The sequence below is a fragment of the Brachypodium distachyon genome, chromosome 1, assembly GCF_000005505.3.
Source record: "Brachypodium distachyon strain Bd21 chromosome 1, Brachypodium_distachyon_v3.0, whole genome shotgun sequence".
In the NCBI taxonomy this organism is placed as follows: domain Eukaryota; kingdom Viridiplantae; phylum Streptophyta; class Magnoliopsida; order Poales; family Poaceae; genus Brachypodium; species Brachypodium distachyon.
Window position 1 is genome coordinate 64,248,330 of NC_016131.3, and position 15,932 is coordinate 64,264,261.

The window sequence follows — 15,932 nt, forward strand, 5'->3', positions numbered from 1 at the left end:
GCGGAATTGAGCCCCCCCTCGAGCTCGCGCTCCCGGGTCTGGAACTGCTCTCGCAGCTCCTTCTCTCACCGTGACGACGCCGCTGCCGCGTCCTCCGCAGCCTTGGCCTGCTCCTCCAGTTTCACGCGCAACGCCTGGAGTTGGGAGGAGTAGCCGCTGACCAGCTCACTCTTCTCGTTGAGGCGAGCTTGAGCTGTTGCTAGCACGTCCTCGTGCTCCTTGTTGGCCTTCTCCCGTGCTGCGGCCAGTGAGTCCAATATGCTGGTGCTCCGCGCGTTGGGCCTCCAGCTGCCGGTGGGGCTCTGCCTTGGGGACGACTGGCGTTGTGGCCTCGTCCCTGGCCTGCCGGGCTAGCCGCGTCTCCTCCCTTAGCCGGGAGAGCTCTTGCCGCTCCCTCTCGACGTCCTACCGCACTTCACCTAGCTGAAGCTTCGCGAGCTCATGGTGCTCCCTCACCTTGTTCAACAAGGTGATGAACGCCAGTTGCTGCTCCTTGATGGCGTCGAGGAACTGGTGCCCCTGATCGTAGATACTTGGGTCCCAGGTGATTGGGTCCCAAGTCGCCCGGTAAGAATGCCGAGGTCTGGGCTGGAGGTAGCGGCGGACGACGACGAGACCCCCGCTGCCATTGTCTGGCCGTGTGGAGCATCGTCCCTTGCAGGGGAGCCGCCTGCTGCTCCCCTACCACATCTTCGTCCACACCCGCGCCTATGGGCTGTGGGTCTGGTGGAGGGGCCGCGCCCCCGGCAGGAGTCGTCTCCTGCTGGGCGGCCACGGGACCTGCGCCCCCGGCTTGCGAGGCCGGGAACGTGCCGCCGAGCCCCACTCCGGTAGCGGCGGTGGGTGCCACCACCGTCGTGTCTGGGGCGGTGGGGCTTGGCGCGGGAGCCACCTCCGGCTCGTCCTCCAACTCAACATCAGAGGTGAGATCGATCACCGTACCATCCGCTCCCTTGGTGGGCACATTGGGACCTCCGAGAAGAGCAAAATAAGTTACTTCAAGCCAAGCTGAGGTACCCGGCGACGAGCGCAAGGGAGTTCTAATGAGTACCTTGCGGGGTCGGCGTGCTTGCGGGGGGAGATTTGTTCCCCTCTGCCCTGGCTTCTGCTGCCGGGCTGCCCCCTACAGGCTGGGTTTCGCCTGCAAGCCAGAGTGATCGCACGGTTAAGGGTTAACGAGCAGAAGGAGCATGTACAGTGGAGTCAGGGGAGGAGTCTGTACCTGCTGCGGGCTCCTCCTCCTCTAGGACCGGGTCGGCGGCAGGCGTAGTGGCGGCGCCGCTGGTCCTCGTGCCGAGCTGACTGGCACTAACGCTGGCCCGGGTGCGCGGCTTCTGCTTGGCGCAGCGGGTGCAGTGTCGGTTCTCCCCCTCTTGCAGTAATCAAGGCAAGCACAAACTTGTAAATAAAAGGGGGAGAAAAATGTCAGCTTACCTTGGGGGGTTGAGCTTGAGCGAGTAGCCCGTGAAGATTCCCTGCTTGGGCAGGACCGTGGACCCTCGTGGCGTTGCCGCCGCCCCAGTTCCCGCGGAAGCCACCGAGGCGCCTGTGGCCATTGCGAAGGTAGCCGCTGCCGTCGGCGCTGCCGACGCAGCCGGGGCCGTTGCGGCAGCGGGACCCGCGGGAGATGAACTCCCGCCGGGTGCTCCTACCGCCGGCGCTCTTGATCGCCGCACCCGCGGCACATCATCCTCCTCCTCCACCTCCGCCTCAGGAACGACCGTCTGGGCTCGAGTAACACCGCCAGCCTCGTCACCGGAGGACTCGTCACTGGGCCAGCTGGAATCTGATCCCCCCTCGCTCTCCTCGGCCACTTGCTTCCCACGGGCTGCAGATGGCGGAGGCTGCGGGGTTGGAACCGGGGGATCGGACATCAGCCCCCACTCGGTGCAGGGTGGGTAGCTGCCGACAATGTCGTGGAGGCCCGCAACGCCGATGTGAAGGGTTGGTGCCCCCGGGGGCAGCTCCGTGAATGGGACATCCTCGCCGGTGATTCCCTTCACCCACCCCAAGATAACCTCCGGCATCACGCCCATGCTTTGCAGGCGTGTGGTGTCACCTGGCCCCGTGTACATCCAGGCAGGGCGAGACCGCAGCTGCAGCGGGGCGATGCGCCGACTAATGTAGGTGCGTGCCACGTTGAGATCGGTGAGCCCCGCTAGCCGCAGGGCCTTGATCTTCTTGATGATGGGAAGGAGCTCCGTGTCTCGGTTGTAGGGGTCCCGCCAGCTGCCGGCAGCTCGGTGGGCATATGGATGAACTCGTCGGGCTCGTCCACGCGTACCCAACACCAGTCCGTGCGCCACTCCTTCTCGATCTTCTTCTCAGTCCGCACGATGAACTCCGATTTCATCTTGTCGCGGGCGCGGAACGAGACCCCCGACGACATCGCTCCCGTCTGCTCGACGCGCGGGTAGAAGTAATGGCGGAACAACGCCACTGACGGCATCACCCCGACAAACCCCTCACAGAGAAATTGGAAGACGGCGAGAAGGAAAAGGGATGTGGGGTGGAGCTGCGCAACTTTGAGCTGGTACGCCGCCATGAGAGCATGGAGAAAAAGGGAGTACGGAGGCACGAACCCAGCAAGAATGAAGCGGGCGAACACCCGGAAGTCGTTGTCCTGGTGGTCGCCGCCGGCAGGGAAGATGAACGTCTCGCCGTACTCGTTGAACGAGGTGGCGATGGCGTGCCGAATCTTGTCGACCCCCTCTCCGTTGTAGCCGGGCTTGAAGAACGCCCGCTTGGCCCTCATCTCCCGGTTCCTCTGCTCCCTCTCCGACGGAGGCTTCTTGGGAGCTTTCTCGCCCTTGTTGCCGCGGAGCTTGTGGAACCTTTCCCCCTCTTGGGGACCTTGGGCGCCATGGGGAATGTGGGTGGCGATTAGCAGGATTAGGGACCCGAGGAGGGATGGGGATGAGGAGGAAGGACTGGGTTCTAAGTGATCGCCCCCAGCACAGCGGTGGGGTTTTATGGTACCCTAGCACTGAGCAACGGTTACATCCGCACCATACGGGTGTGCTGGGGATAACTGCATTTTAAGGGGGGAATGCGCGACGTGGCCTTATGCACCCGCAGTTAAGGGGAAGGTTAGGGCGGAAATCTCGCCCCCACCACTCTGCCCGTAACGGCGGAGTCCCTGGAGCAGCACATGGTCGGGAACCCAAAACGACTTGGGACCCACGCATCGGTTAGGGCGTAGCCCGGCAATCGACCAAGGATGATTTTGCCCGAGAACAGGCGTTGCCGGCCCACGCCCAGGGGCGACTGTCGCACCAGGGGCACCCGGGGTACCACGACTGGTGCTGGGTGCGCACCGACGAGCTCCAGGAGTTCCACGAGGAGCCCCTCAGGCCTCCGAAGGGCTCTGACGACTGGACGCTCCGCAACCCGAAGGACGCGGAGTTGGCCACGATCTGCGCAAAGATCAGGGCGCTCCGTGATGCCGGGCTCACGAACACAGATGTGGCGCGTCACTTCATCAGGAGGCGTGTGGCTCCCCTGCAGCGGCGCTCGCATCCGGCGTGGCTGTACACCTGGCCCGGCGACCGGCCCCGGTTGCAGCGCACGGATCTGCTCCCGGAGGAGTTGCAGTTCTGGGTGAAGGGCATCACCGGCGAGGACGAACCTTGCCGGTTGCTGCAGCCCAGAGCGCACGTGCTTCACGCCGGGATCCCGAACCCGGGAGCCCGGGATCGCCCGCTCTGCGATGAGTGGGGGATCATGGAGGATCCCTCGGCGCAACCTTCCCCCCCGCAGCCCAGGCCCCAGAAGGGCAAGGGGCCGGCCGCCGGCTCAGGGAAAGGGGGCAAGGCCAGACGCTCGCCGAGGCGGAGGGCTCGGACTCCGACGACTCTTCACTGGGGGTCGGAGGAGACCTGAGCGATGACGGCAACGACGACGCTCCCCCGGTAGCTGGCGGGGTCGTGCCGGAGGAGGAGGACGACGAAGAAGACGACGTCCCCCTTGCGAGGTTGTCCGCGGTGGAGCGGGCGAGTAGGCGGGAGGCCAGCCCGCAGCTCCAAGAGCCTCACGGCGACGTGGGGGTTGGGGTCTCCGATGGCAGTGGTGCAGCTGCGGTAGCCGTGCCGACCACCCTGGCAACTCCGACAGCTCCCTCTGCACGGAGCGGCCCTCCGGCAAGGAGCATCCTGGCGGACAGGGTGCTCAAGCTTAGGCCGGCGGGGTAAGATTGATCCCACCCCGAACATTTTCAACTCCGCTTAACTATTCTGTGCCTGGCTAACTTGTTTCTTCGTTTTCCAGTTCGTCAAGGAAGAGGGGGCAGACCAGCGTGTCGCCGGCTGCCCCAACCAAGAAGCCCCGCCCGGCTCCGGGCGGCGGCGACCAAGACACCTCTGATGCGTCGGTTGTGGCGGCGGCAGTGGCTGCGGGGGACCCAAGGGTCCCTGACTCGAGCTCGCAGGGCACCGACCCGGCGGCAGGTACGCGCAAGTTCGAGTTTTTCCCTTGCAATTTGTGTCAATCGTTACGTTTGATGCAAGCTTCACTTGTGCAGCTGCCGGAGGGGTGCCCGCTGCACCCGCGCCTACCGAGGGTGGGTCATCGACCTCACGGGCGAGGTCTATGAAGATGCTCCAGTGGAGTCTGCTCCCGCCGGAGCCCTTCAGCAACCGGCCACGGCGTCCACCGAGGCCGTGGCCACTGCCGTAGGTGACGCCTCGCAAGGGGCGCCATCTGAGGCAGGCAGTGCAGAGTAGCCCCCGCCAGCCGGGGCGGGTGGCGGCACTCTGGAGAAGCCCCCGAGCCCCTAGCTCGCCCCTTCGGACGAGCAGGGAGCAGCGGGGCTCGACCATGCCGGGGGCGCGCCTCTAAATCCCGACGCGCCCTCGGGATCGCAAACGGTCGCGGCGGGGTCCTCCTCCTACGCTGGACCAGCCTTCAGCCTGGGGGCAGGGGAGCTTGCCGGGCGAACCTGAGGTCGCATCACCTTCGACCCCTACGTGTTCCAGCAGGGGCACAAGGTGATCGACAACATCCAGCTGAATGACGCGCAGTAGCACCTTGCCCGTGTGGTGGCGGAGCTGGGCGCGGCGCGACGGGAGGCGGAGGAGCAGCGCACCGAGCTGCGGCGGCTCCAGGAGGAGCTCCAGCAGGCGCGGCAAGTCAGGGCAGCGCCTGCCGTGCAAGGTGTGCCGGAGCACCAGCGGGAGCTCTAGCAGGTGAAGGCCTCACACGCCAAGAGGGAGGAGAAGCACCAGGCGGCTCTGGACCCGTTCCAGGGGCGTCTCCGGGAGAAGACAGACCTGTTGTCCGGCTACTCCCTGGAGATCTAGCGCCTCCGCCGCGAGGCCGGAGAGCTCGAGGCGGCGGCAGCAGCAGCAGCCGAGGCTTCAGCACGTCGGGAGAAGGAGCTGCGAGAGCAGGCCCGCTCCCGGGAGCGCAAGCTGGCGGGGCAGCTCAAGGCCGCCCAAGACGCCAGCTCGTCACTTGAGGGCGTACTCGACACGGCGCGGCAGGAGCTCTGATTGATCGACGACGAAAACACCAAGAAAGCGTCGGAGATCGGTCAGCTAAAGTCCGAGTGCCGCGAGCACAAGCTGCAGGCCCAGGAGGCTCGTGGCGCGTGCACCGAGCTGCGGGCCCATAGGGCAGGGGAGGTGGCCAAGCTGAAGAAGCTGGCCGACTCGACGGTGGAAGCGCGGCGGGGATTCGACATCCCTGTGGCTACTTTCGGTGGGGCGGATCTAGGGAGCGACACTTCGTTCTTCACGGATTTCGTCGGCCGGCTGGGCGGCCTCCAAACTTGCGTCACAACCTTCGGCGGCCGGCAAGGCGGCCTCGCGGCCGAGCAGGTTGCTGGGCAGATCCTCTCCCGGGTCCACTCCGCCCACCCCGACTTCCCGTTTGAGTCAGTCTTCGACGCCTGGTCGGACGAAGAAGAGGCCAAGGCTCATCGGGAGGTGGTGCAGAGCGTAGTGGATGAGTTGGTGGCTCGGATGCAGGGCAGGGTCGACGACAACGAAGCCACTGCTGAGGAGGTTGCCAGAGAAGCCCCCGATGTGAAGGACGTCTCTGACACCGACGCTGCCACCCCGGGAGCTCCTCCTGCGTAGTTCCTTTTTTCCTTTTCTTTGTGTTTTCCTGCAAGCGGCATGAGGCGCCTTAGTACTTTTTATGTTAGCTTCCTTTGTTATTGTTAGTTGTCGTCGCTCGGTGCTCCGACACTGGGGGCGTGCAGCCACGTCCCCCTTTTAGGTTCGGTAGGGGCGTCTGGGGCGGAGACCCGGTTATCACCGGCACGGTCGATGAGGCCCTATGGGGCCGGTGAGACCAAGTGCCAAGAGGGCGCGCTAGTACCAGAACAAATGCACACCCGTTTTTTACCCAGGTTCGGGCCACCCGGAGGTGTAAAACCCTACGTCCTGCTTGTCTGAACTGATATTGATTGCGGATCAAGCATCTACAAGTTCTCGCCGGGCCAGTTCCCGGGCTTCCTCTCAATGTCTAAGTACTCCTTGCTATTCTCTGCTTGCTGTCTACCGGAACCAACTGATCAACTCACTATCCTCCCAACTGTCTGACCCGTCAACCCTCTAACCCCTTGACCGTTGGCATGGGTCCTCTTTTTATACACAAGGGGATGCCACATGTGCCACGGTTCATAGGTTACAAGTGTCCAACGGGGAGGCACGCAACTCTCCCTGGTGAGCTGGTGGCATGCATGGGTGCCACCTCCGCTGCTAGGGGCCTAAGACCCTAGGGTAGGATTGGACAACCACTGTTCCTTGGATCGGACGGGTAACTACCCGTCGGTCGGCTCGTTTACTAAGCCACGCGCCTTACTCCTTGCCTTGGTGGGACCGTGCGTTCCGCGCCCGTCACGCGCCTGTGTGGCGTTGTCCAGTGGGCCCCACGACCCGAGGCGGGGGCATGTGTCCGGGAACCCCCAGTCCCCGCAAGTCGGCCCGGGAAGCACCCGGGCCCAGCGCACCCGGGAACCTCCTCCCGGGAAGCAAGCAGCTTCCCGAGAGGTGCTTAAGCGGGAATATTCCCAGAAGCCCCGCTAGCCCCTTTTGGGCTGGTAGCTTGCCGGGAAGCTCGTCGGCGCTCCCCGGGATGAGACCTTCCTGGGAACCCGGGGGAGGGGGCCACACGTCGCGCAGCGGTGGTACCCCGGGTGCCACTGGTGCGACAGTAGCCCCCGGGCGTGGGCCGGCATCACCTGTTCCCGGAAGGGTCTCTTCCTAGTCGGTTGCCGGGCTACACCCTTAACCGATGCGTGGGCCCCCGATCAAATGCGCGTCCCTTCGCTGCCCCGTGTACGGCGCCGCCAAAAGCGGAGTAGTGGGCGCGAGATTTCCGCCCTAACTCCCCCCCCTAAATAGGGTAGTTAAGGCCACTCCGCGCATTACTCCCAGTGATTAGGAGTTATCCCCGCTCACCCGTAGGGTACGGAACCGGCCGTTACCAAACGACCGGGCGTCATAAAGCTTCCACTGTTGGCAACAGGGAGCAACACTTTGCCCTTTCGCCTCCATCCTCTTCCGCATCTCGCATCCCTGCACTCTTGCCAGCTTCCGCCCTCGTTCCCCATGGCGCCCCCCACCACCAGGAAGGGGAAGGAGGTCCAGTCTTCGAAGAAGCCCGCGACCAGCAAGACCGAGGCGGCACTCAAAGCGGCCGCCACCAAGGACCAGAAGAGGCGGGAGATGCGCGCAAAAGTAGCCTTCTTCCGCCCCGCCTACAACGGCGAGGCGTTGGGGAAGCTCCGGCACGCCGTCGCCTCCAACTTCAATGAGCACGGGGAGACGCGGATCTTCCCGGCGGGCGTCGAACACCAGGATAACGACTTCCGGGTGTTCGCACGCTTCCTCCTCTGCGGCATGGTGCCGCCATTCTCTCTGTTCCTCCACGCGCTGATGGAGTCTTATCAGTTGCGGGTGGCGCAGCTCCACCCCACCTCGCTCTTCCTCCTCGCCACCTTTCAGTTCCTCTGCGAGGCGTTCGTGGGGGTGATGCCGTCGGTGGGGCTCTTCCGCCATTACTTTTACCCGCGCATTGACAACGCGAAGGCGATGTCGTTGGGGATGGTTTTCCGCGCCCGCGACCAGATGAAGTCGGAGTTCATCGTCCGGTCGGGGAAGAAGATCGAAAAAGAGTGGCGGGGCGACTGGTGCTGGGTCCGAGTGGAGGACCCCCAGGAGTTTATCCAGCCGCCGACGGAGCTGCCGGTGCCCCAGATTGGCTGGCAGGATAGGTACCACCGCGACGCCGACCTCCTCCCCATCGTGGAGAAGATCAAGGCATTGCGGCTAGCGGGGCTCACAGATGTCGACGTGGCGCGCACCTTCGTCCATCGGCGCATAGCCCCGCTGCAGCTGCGTTCCCGGCCCGCGTGGATGTACACGGGCTCTGGGGACAGGACACGCCTCCAGGCGGACGGCATGGACTTGGAGTCCCTCAAGACGTGGGTGAAGGGGATCTCCGGCGAGGTCTTCCAGTCGACGGAGTTCCCGCCGGGGGTCTCCGCTCTCCATGCCGGCGTCAAGGCGCTCAGCGACATCGTCGGCGCCTTCCCGCCCTGCAACGAGTGGGGGCTGATAGACGACACCCCCACCCGCGTCCCGCACGCTCCCCCGCAAGCACCCCGCGGGAAGCAGGTGCCCGAGGAGAGCGAGGGCGGGTCCGAGCCCAGCGGGCCCTCCCTCCGGTCGCTGGACGACGAGGCGGGCCAGGTGGCCGGGTCCTCGGAAGTCGTCGCCGTGGAGGTCGACGAGGAAAGCAGCGACAGCGCGCCCCTGATCGTGAGAAGGTCGAGGGCGTTCGCGGCGGCCGCAGCCACCTCCTCAACAGCGACGTCCGCCCCGGCAGCGGCCCCCAACCTGGCGGCGGCCGCCGCTCCTGGGGTGCCTGTTGGTACCGCGACGGCATCCGCGGCAACAGGGGCTGCGAGTGCCTCGGCGGCGGCCCCTGCCTTGGCGGCGGTCGCCAGCTCCGCGGCGGGAACTGGTCCCAGGGTGCCCGCCGGTACCCCGGCAACTCCAGCACCTGCGGGGTCTCCGGTGCCCCGGCGACGGCCTTCGCTCCGGTTGCGGGGGCCTCCGCGAGCTTGGCGCCCGGCGTGCGGCGGCATCGCCATCGACTCCCGGAGCTCTCCAGGTCACGGTGACACCGCGGGCGCCCACGGCGCCGCCCGCCCGGGGGGTCTTCCGGGGCTTCGCGCTCCGGCGCAACTCTCCAAAGTCCTCCTCGCCGGCGGGCGCCAGCAAGAGGGCGAGGAGCGATTCCCCGCCCGGCTCGCCAAGCAAGAGGACGCGCGCTGACGCTGGCGGTGCCACCGATCCCGCTGCCTCAGGGGCCAGCGTCGGCACGGGCGCGTCCTTTGGCGAGCCAGCCCCAGCAGAGACAGAGCCGGCACCGGGTATGTCTTCGTTGATTCTCTGCAACTGCAATTCCTGTTAGCCAAATTCACGAACATACCTTCTCTTTCTGCAGCAAGCGGCAGCTCGCCCGCGGCAAGACCCTTGGATGCTCCCGCTGGCGCAGGCGAGGTAGGGGAGGCTGCACCGGCAAGCCCGACGGCCGCACAAGGTAACCGCCCCGGTCGCCCTTGTTCGCCTTCGATAGCACCAACCATCTCCGACCCTCATGCTTTTTCACGGTTGTAGGCACAAGTGCGCCCGCGCCCAGAACAGGCGCGGCCGTGGTCGACCTCGACTCGTTCGTCGGGACCGCGAGGGCGGAGGGGGAGTCAGAAACGGCTCCTACGTCCGGCCCCGCTGTGGCAGACACAGCGGCAGCAGTGGAGACCGCCGCGGCGGCGGCGGCACCCGGCGACGCGCCCGAAGCCGCGGACATGGCCGGCTCGGGCTCACCCGTCGTCCAACAGGAGACGACCCCCGCCGGAAGCAGGGAGCCCTCTCCAACCCCGGTGCCCCGGAGCCTAGGCACGGGAGAAGTTGTCGGGGAAGGACGGCAAGACCCCCGGGAGCAAGTTGGCGACCCCGCGCCCAGCTCCACTTCGGCGGCTGGGGCTTCATCATCCTCGGGGGCCCTCCCCGGCACCGACCTCGGCACCCTCGCCGGGGTCGCTTGGAATCCTCTTACCTGGGATCCGAGCGTCTTCGAGCAGGGGGCACCGGTTCCTGGACGCCGTCCGGGACCAGCAGTTCGACTTCGTCACCTCCTAAAACGAGGTGAGGGAGCGCCACACCGCCACCAAGAATCAACTCGGCGAGGTGCGGGAGGCCGTCGAGAGAGAGCGGCGCGAACTCTCCCGGCTGCGCGAGGAGGCGCGCCTCGCCGAAGAGGAGGCGCGGCTGGTCCGGCAAGCCCTGGAGGCTGCTTGGGAGCCGGTAGTCCCAGAGATCGAGCTCCGTCGGCACCTGGAGGTCCAGTGCACGGAGCTCCAAGGAAGGCTCGACGCAATGGCAGCAACCCTAGAAGCTTCCCGGAAGGAGCATGCCGAGGTGCTCGCGACGGCCCAAGCGCGGCTGGACGAGAAGAGCGAGCTGATCGCCAACTACCGCGGCGAAATCGAAGGCCTCCGCGTCCTGCTGGAGGTGCAGGTCAAGGCCGCTGAGCACGCGGTGAGAGCGGCGACTCAGCACGAGGCCGAGCTCAACTCAGTCAAAGGCAAAGCGGCCGGGCTTGAGGACGAGTTGGCCGCCGTCCGGGAAGAGCTCGCCAAGGCCGGTGAGGCCAACGCGACCCAGGCCTTAGAGCTTGCGAAGCTGGAGGGCCGCGTTAGCAAGGCCAAGAAGGCCGCGCAAGATGCCCGACTCCATCACGGCACGCTGATCGGGCAGCTGCAGCTTGAGACGGAGAAGCTGGCGAAGATCGCCGAGTCGCTGCGCGACCTGCTGCCCAAGTTCGAGCTGCAGGCGGCGGAGGTGGACGGCACGGACGTCACGACGCTGATCCCCTTCTTCCCCGACTTGTTATGGAAGCTCGGGGCGCTCGACGTCTGGATCGCCAAGTATGGCGCCAACGAAGTCGCCAACTGCGCCCGGGAGGTTGCCGGGACAATCCTCCCACGAATCCATCTCCGGGACCTGGAGTTCCCCTTCAAGTCTCTGCTGGATGCTTGGTCCGACAGCGAGGACGAGCCCACGCACACCCAAGCAGTGCGCGGGTTCGTCGACGAGGTCGTCGAGCGGATGCAGATGAAGCCGGAGCCTGAACCCCCCGTCGACCCCCCGGCCAAAGACGGCGACAGCGAGTGGCCGCAGCCCCCAGCTATACTCGTTGCTTCCACTGTACCTCCTTCTTGTTTGCTTTTCCTGCAAGTATGGCGCTTAGCGCCGTTTGGACAATGACCTTTTGATTAGTCCATGTAACCATTCGACACTTAGTCAATCAAGCTTGTTAGTTTGCTCAATTTTTGTCCTTTATTCCCGAGGCCGCCTCGCGGGGTGGTTCCCTTAGCCTTTGCGTGTCTTGCCTTGTGTTGCGGGGGGACTCGCGCACGCCTCACCCTTGACCAGACCAGGGACCCAGGACGGACCCGCAGTGCCGACCTGGGGCCAAGCGGTAGCGGGGAGCCACTCCGCTTGCGGGGTAACCACTCCAAGCCGTGTCCTCCCGGGGCGGACCCGGGAGCCACACGGGGAGCGCATTCCCCCCGCAAGCGTCCCTTTTAACACTCCGGCTACGCGCGGGATCCGAGGCCGCACCCAGCGGGGCAGTGCTCAGTTTCGTTCAGCTCTTAGCGAATTCAGTGTTCATGTTCGGATACTTAGCTTTTCTGTCTGGTCCAATGTTTCGCGATGCTCTGCGGTAGAGTGCAGATGGGGCACTGCCTCGGTAGGAAACCATCAGGGGTACCTGTTCAAGGGAAACGATCTCGGAGGGATGTGGCAGGAACGCGGGGGAAGGATCGCCGGCGGCGGCAACCGCCGCCGACGATGCTACCACCACGCTCACGCGGCAACCCTCGCCCTCAGGGGTGGACCCTGGCCTTCAGGGACGAACCCTGGCTTAAGAGGACTCCGCTCCGGGAGCAGTCGCGAGACGGCTATAACGTCCTCGGCGCCATATTAAGGGATTTATTTTAAACAAGAATACAATGTGTGACTATGCCATATTAAGGGATTTATTTTAAACAAGAAGTATCGAAAAATGGTGATGATCGGGATGCACAAGGACATGATGCACAACCATATCATAATTTTGTGTAGCCGCCAAAATATAAAAATGCCAAAAACATTGACATCTGTTCACACACGAACACGTCACCCGTTTGCCCTCGACGCCGAGCGCGATGAGCGGCAGCACGCGCCGAGGGAGGCTCGCCGAAAGCGCGATATGCAAAGCAGTCCGGCGGGCGCTTTTGTTGACCCGAAACCCCCCTCGCCTGGGAGGGACCCCATCAAGGCGGCGCGGCGGCTATGGGCTGCCCTAGGTCGGTCTGACCGCCCCTAGGGCTTCGTGGATTTGCTGGCCTCTTACTTGAAGAACGAGAAGAAAGATACATGGGAGAGAAATAAAAGTAGATTAACGTGATAAAATAGTAGATGTGTTTGTTCGATTGGTGTTGTTACAATCGTCATGCACCCCTCATGTGTATAAAGGGCGGATGGACTTTCCGTGCAAGAAAGAGTCTTGGATTCATGTCTAAAACCCTAATTTGGGTCCAATTGTTTTGGCGTGGTCCGAACTTTGCATAACTGTTCGGTAAAAAACCTGGCCGTACTGTCCGGACCCGTTTTGAGGTAGTAAACGATCTCGGATCGCAATGATTACACAACAAAAGTTGTTCGTCTCGAAACAGCGAAGAACTCTTATGTTTACAACTTTTCAATCCGAGTTTAAGCTGACCTTCTTTTGTATCTGTTTCCAACCTCGGTTCGGATTCAGCCGGAGAAATAACTTCGGCCGAAGCCTCTGAATTATAGGACAAGTTTCTCTGAACTTATCTCGGACATTGTTTTCACAAAAAACGTGACCTCAGAATTGAGATGATTCAAAAGGCAAAGTTGCTTAACTCGACGAGGCGCACGACTTACATGTTAGACATTTTCTCATTTGATGCAATCTTGATGACGTGAGCCAATACTAGTTGTCAACAACATCACAAAAAAAATTACGCACAGCCCAAAGCCCAACCCGAAACAGCCAGCAAACGAAATCCAACTCGTGGAACAAAGCCCACACACACGAACGTACACCATCGGAGAAACAGCACACCGAGCCGCGGGCAACAGGCACAAATTGCTGCGAATCGGATGGCAAAAAAAAAATAGAAAATCGACCGATCCCTTTCTTCAAAAGAAAAGGAGAAAAAAGAAGCAAACGGAACGAGCAGAAGAAGGTGTTTGAAGTTTGAACCACCATCGTCCTCGTCGTGTGGCTCTCCCTTAACCCCGGCCTCTTTGCCTACTCCAACGCCCATGCGCAACCATCCTTCGCCACCTTGTCCCAAATTAGCTCTCGCTTATATAACAACGATTCACCTCTATCTCCTATTTAATTCATTTTGGAACAAATTAATAAAGTAGAACCCTTCCTTTGGCAGAGGGGCTCTCACACCTCTTGAAACAGCAGATCGGGAGGTGTTATTGATCGTCGTCGTACGACGTAGCATTGCCATGCCTAACAATGGCGCTATCATCGGTGCGTCGACCATCCTTGTGGTGGCCGTGGTGGCCGCCGTCTGCGTCGTGTCCTTCAAGGGCGGCAGCGACGACAAGTCCGATCAGGAGCTGTCGACGTCGGTGAAGTCGATCAAGTCTTTCTGCGAGCCGGTGGACTACAAGGAGGCGTGCGAGAGCACGCTGGAGAAGACGGCCGGCAATGCGACGAGCACGACGGAGCTGGCCAAGGCCATCTTCAAGGCCACCTCGGAGCGGATCGAGCAGGCCGTGCGTGAGTCGAGCGTGCTGAACGAGCTGAAGCACGACCAGCGCACGGCCGGCGCGCTCAACAACTGCAAGGAGCTGCTGAACTACGCCATGGACGACCTCAAGACGACGTTCGAGCAGCTGGGCGGGTTCGAGATGACCAACTTCAAGCACGCCCTGGACGACCTCAAGACGTGGCTCAGCTCCGCGCTCACGTACCAGGAGACGTGCGTGGACGGGTTCGAGAACACCACCACGGACGCCGCCGCCAAGATGAAGAAGGCGCTCAACGCCTCGCAGGAGCTGACAGAGAACATCCTCTCCATCGTGGACGAGTTCGGGGACACACTGGCAAACCTGGAGCTTCCCAACCTGAGCCGGCGCCTCCTCGGGGACGACGGCGTGCCCGGGTGGATGTCGGACACCAAGCGCCGGCTGCTGCAGGCCAAGCCCAGCGAGCCCGAGTTCAAGCCGGATATCACCGTGGCGTCCGACGGCAGCGGCGACTACAAGACCATCAACGAGGCGCTGGCCAAGGTGCCGCTGAAGAGCGCCGACACGTTCGTCATGTACATCAAGGCCGGCACGTACAAGGAGTACGTGTCCGTGGCCCGGAACGTGACCAACCTGGTGATGATCGGGGACGGCGCCAGCAAGACCATCATCACGGGGGACAAGAGCTTCATGCTCAACATCACCACCAAGGACACGTCCACCATGGAGGCCATCGGCAACGGCTTCTTCATGCGCGGCATCGGCGTGGAGAACACGGCGGGCGCCAAGAACCACCAGGCCGTGGCGCTCCGGGTGCAGAGCGACCAGTCGGTGTTCTACGAGTGCCAGTTCGACGGGTACCAGGACACGCTGTACACGCACACCAGCAGGCAGTACTACCGGGACTGCACCGTGACGGGCACCATCGACTTCATCTTCGGCAACGCGCAGGTGGTGTTCCAGAACTGCCTCATCCAGGTGCGCCGGTGCATGGACAACCAGCAGAACATCATCACGGCGCAGGGGCGCAAGGAGAAGCACTCGGCGGGCGGGACCGTCATCCTCAACTGCACCATCGAGCCGCACCCGGAGTTCAAGGAACACGCGGGCCGCCTCCGGACCTTCCTGGGCCGGCCCTGGAAGGAGTACTCGCGCACGCTCTACATCCAGTCCGAGATCGGGGGATTCATCGACCCGCAAGGGTGGCTGCCGTGGCTCGGGGACTTCGGCCTCAACACCTGCTACTACGCCGAGGTGGACAACCACGGGCCGGGCTCCGACATGAGCAAGCGAGCAAAGTGGAGAGGCGTCAAGACCGTCACGTACCAGCAGGCGCAGCAGAAGTACACCATCGAGAAGTTCATCCAGGGGCAGACGTGGATCCCCAAGTACGGCGTGCCCTACATCCCGGGCTTGCTGCCGCAGGGTACATTGAGCTAGCGAGCGCACTGGGTTCTACTAATTCATTTATTTTTGAGGTTGTACTGTTGTTGATGATGATCATCTCTGTACGCGTACACTACTGTTTCCCACATCTTTGCTGACAAATCAAAAACATATTCTAAGAGAAAACGATTTAAGGCTCTTTTGAGGCATTCAACTTCGGTAAGATTGTGGTGAAGATATTGGCAATCCGTTTGGCTTCATCCCTCCCGGCTTTGGTTGCACTTGCACCCTACATCAAAGCGCCTTCATCAAGAGGCGTCGTCTCCACGGTAACTTTATGCTGGTCCAAGGTGCAACTAAATATCTTCATGTGGCTCGCCGATTTGCGATTCTCCTCAAGCTGGAAATTACAAAGGCTTTTGACTCGTTGCATTGGTCTTTCCTCTTTGATGTTCTTCGGAGAATGGGCTTTGGTCGTTAGTGGATTTCTTGGATGGTGGTCTTCCCTGTCCGGCTTCGACCTTGGTGCTTATGAATGGCATTCCGGGTAGGCTAATATCTAATCGTCCGGTCTTTCCGGTTCGGTTTCGACCTTGGTGCTTATGAATGGCATTCCGGGTAGGCTAATCTCTAATCATCGTGGTCTGCAACAAGGAGATCCGGTCTTTCCGGTTCGGCTTCGACCTTGGTGCTTATGAATGGCATTCCGGGTAGGCAAATCTCTAATCGTCGTGGTCCGCGACAAGG

General features: G+C 62.5%; 1 protein-coding gene across 1 annotated transcript; it reads left to right on the plus strand.

Moving 5' to 3' along the window:
* Positions 1-13,465: 13,465 nt before the first annotated feature.
* LOC100832521 (probable pectinesterase/pectinesterase inhibitor 21) lies at positions 13,466-15,399 on the plus strand. The gene has a single exon (XM_003561666.3). The coding sequence runs from the start codon at positions 13,554-13,556 to the stop codon at positions 15,237-15,239; it is 1,686 nt and encodes a 561-aa protein (XP_003561714.1). The 5' UTR covers positions 13,466-13,553; the 3' UTR covers positions 15,240-15,399.
* Positions 15,400-15,932: the final 533 nt, after the last annotated feature.

Excerpts from the sequence above, each read along its gene's own strand:
- LOC100832521 (XM_003561666.3), top strand. The coding sequence starts at position 13,554 with ATGCCTAACAATGGCGCTATCATCGGTGCGTCGACCATCCTTGTGGTG.